This window comes from Otolemur garnettii, unplaced genomic scaffold (assembly GCF_000181295.1).
Source record: "Otolemur garnettii isolate 467f Iridium unplaced genomic scaffold, OtoGar3 scaffold00013, whole genome shotgun sequence".
NCBI lineage: Eukaryota > Metazoa > Chordata > Mammalia > Primates > Galagidae > Otolemur > Otolemur garnettii.
Genome location: NW_003852408.1, coordinates 27,553,437 through 27,556,252, shown reverse-complemented (window position 1 = coordinate 27,556,252; position 2,816 = coordinate 27,553,437). Strand labels below are relative to the sequence as shown.

The window sequence follows — 2,816 nt, the reverse complement described above, 5'->3', positions numbered from 1 at the left end:
AGGGGGGGGGGGGGAGAGAGAGACAGACAGACAGACATGCAGCCAAGATTTGGGACCAGAGCGTTGGTTTGTTTCTTGCAAGCGTGGAAAAGTAGTGGTGGGGAAGGCTGTGAAGCAGTATAGGGGGTGACTATCTTAGGTTGTGGGGACAAAGGGGGCACAAGTGAAGTGTAGGGCCGATTCACAGACTCCATTCGGGCCTAAAGAGAGTATAAAAGGGTGTGGGAGAGAAAAAAACAAAACAGTTACAGAGGCAAGCTTTGGTAGTATAGAAGTAAAAAGCAAGGAGTCTGGAACATGCATGAAAAGAAAGCAGCAGCTTGTGGTGACCATAAAGATGGATAGTGTCAGGAAGGTTAAAATCTGATTCTTTGGGCAGTAAGGATACAGAGAAAATCTGTTTTACCCAACAGTATGCTCAAATAGCTAGACTGCCTAACAGCCTAGGAATAATTTCCACTGTAAAAGGTGTCTGAATGGTGGCAGGGTGCATGATTTCGGACCTTACAGTAGGACTTTCCCACTCCCTGCCCTAAATGGGAAGCTGGGGACCAGGGGCTCTGAGTACTGGACGTGGGAAGGGGACATGTGACCGTCGATGTCTCCTTCCATCCATGATTACATCCATGTCAAGCCATAACTGGGTCTAAGAGTGCTGCTGGGGGCCTCCTGAGGAGTGAGGACAGCTTTTTGATGCTAGTAAGCTGACACATAAGAGGGTGAGAATGTTCAGCAGGCGTGCACAGTCACACAGGAATGCATGGGCTTGACACACACACTTGTGCTCGTGTGAGACACTTGCATCCAGCATGCACAGAGGTCCAGCAATGCAGGTAAAGTGGGGGCATTCTTTACATTGTCTTACTGGAAAATATATAAAGAAATGCTTTGTAAACATTACAACAAAAGATCACAAAAATATACAGGAAAAGTCAAAAGAAAATAAGAAGAAACTTTGGAAGGCTATAGTAAAATAAATGTACCTGGACATGGGAGCTAGTGTTTCCCAACAACTCCTGGCCCCCCCCCCCCCATCATTGCTGAAATGACCATATCTGTTGGTTTATTTTATGGAACTAGTCATGCACGATGGTGGCTGAAGAAAGGACCCTTGGTTTAGTAAATTTGAGTGTGTCTTTCAGGCTCTAGGAACAAATTCTGAGGACCCAAGATAAATCATTTGTTTTCAATTACTAATGACATCTAGCCGGAATTGAGAATGTTTGTTAGTAGACTAGAAAAGTCATTATAGGGCAGAATTCTAATGCCCTTCACACATTTCCTTGAAAATTACACATCAAGGTAAAAGATTAGTTTGTAAGATTTGGTTAAAGGAGTCAGTCACTCAGGTTAATGTGTTTCCAGAGGATAGCCCCTGACCTTAACTTGACCCTGTCTTGGCTGCTTCAGGGGTGCAGGCCTTAGCTGTGCTGGCCTTCTCATTTGGCACCTGAGACTGAGGTAACAGAAGAAGAAATACACAGAACGATCAAGACTCAAGTTGTCACTGCTACATGGCAGGGTTCTTAATCTTTCTGAGACACTTGATACGATGACAGACTTGGTTTCTTAATCACAGAACATTTGGGTCTTTGTTTTCCTTGGCCTTACATATAACAAATAGGTAGTTTTATAACTTAAAATTGCACATGGATCTCACCATTAATAACTTGGTAAAGCAAAGAGTTTTTCTGTAGATATCTGAGTTATGTAAACCAGGTTGTCTAGTACATTTTTAGAGTTGCTAGCTACATCTAATTTGATTAAATGGGGGAAAGGAGAAAATCTTAAAAGTTTTACTCACTGATGGGGTAGCTAAATTGTCAGTGTTTTAAGAATTTAGGTCTTTAGAACTAATTCTCAAACACTTCTGAAAGAAAGTGCCTCATCCCCACACTGTGCTACTAATGCTGCCTCACTCCTCCCAAAGACCAGCTATTCACATATGCAAGTTGAGGGATAAACTGTGGGAAAATGTCCATTTAATTTTCATTCATGAATATACTTTGGTAAGTGATTCAGGCCATAAGAAAAAAAAAATCAAAATGAGTATAGGATAAAAACAAAAGGCCAGGGGTGCCATTTTTCCTCAATGATGGAATGAGCTCTTACTCCATATTGGAATAATGATAACAGCCAAGACAAATCCTGCCTGCATGACTACAGGGTTGTTTGATAGAAAATGATGTCTTAACTCAGCTAAAGAACCTCTCCATTTTTCTAACTGTAGTCTTGTGACAACTATAGTCATCTTCCGTGTGTCAATGAACAATCTACTATGCAAGGCTCAGGAATTCAAAATTTTAAGGGGACTGATTTGAATTTAGACTTCCACATAAGTATAATTTGAGAAAATTTATCGATCCCAGATGATTTCCAAAAAGCACAAAAGAAGATAAGGAATGACTGTGGGTGAATTAAATTACTACTGATAAAAGAATTAACTATAACCAGCTTCTCTGGAACATATTTAGGGCAGCAGCACTAGTTAGTGGTATGCCATCCAAATTACAGGTGCGAAAGAGAAAACTGTGGTTTGGCGCCCATAACACAGTGGTTACGGTGCTAGCCACATACACTGAGGGACCTGGGTTCGAACCCAGCTCGAACCTATTGCTTAGGCCAGCTAAACAATAATGACAACTCCAACAAAAAATAGCCCAGTGTTGTGGTGGGCACCTGTAGTCCCAGCTACCTGGGAGGCTGAGGCAAGAGAATCACTTAAGCCCAAGAGTTTGAGGTTGCTGTGAGCTGTGACACCATGGCACTCTACCAAGGGCAAGATAGTGAGACTCTGTCTCAAAAAAAAAAAAAAA

The 2,816-nt window shown here is 41.9% G+C and overlaps 1 protein-coding gene across 2 annotated transcripts in view; it reads right to left on the bottom strand.

Annotated features, from left to right (window-relative positions):
• Nucleotides 1–2,816, bottom strand: part of RAPH1 (Ras association (RalGDS/AF-6) and pleckstrin homology domains 1) — an 83,816-nt gene that overhangs the window by 3,040 nt on the left and 77,960 nt on the right. Inside the window, exons 14-15 of one of the 2 annotated variants that reach the window (XM_003785013.3) lie at nt 94–200; nt 1–17 (exon numbers count right to left, since the gene is read on the bottom strand). The exon at nt 1–17 is cut by the window's left edge and continues 3,040 nt beyond it. In XM_003785013.3, the coding sequence (XP_003785061.2) occupies nt 1–17; nt 94–200 (124 nt within the window). Of the gene's footprint in view, nt 18–93; nt 201–228; nt 1,457–2,816 lie in introns of those variants that run through there. The other variant, XM_012802205.2, reaches the window with a different exon arrangement.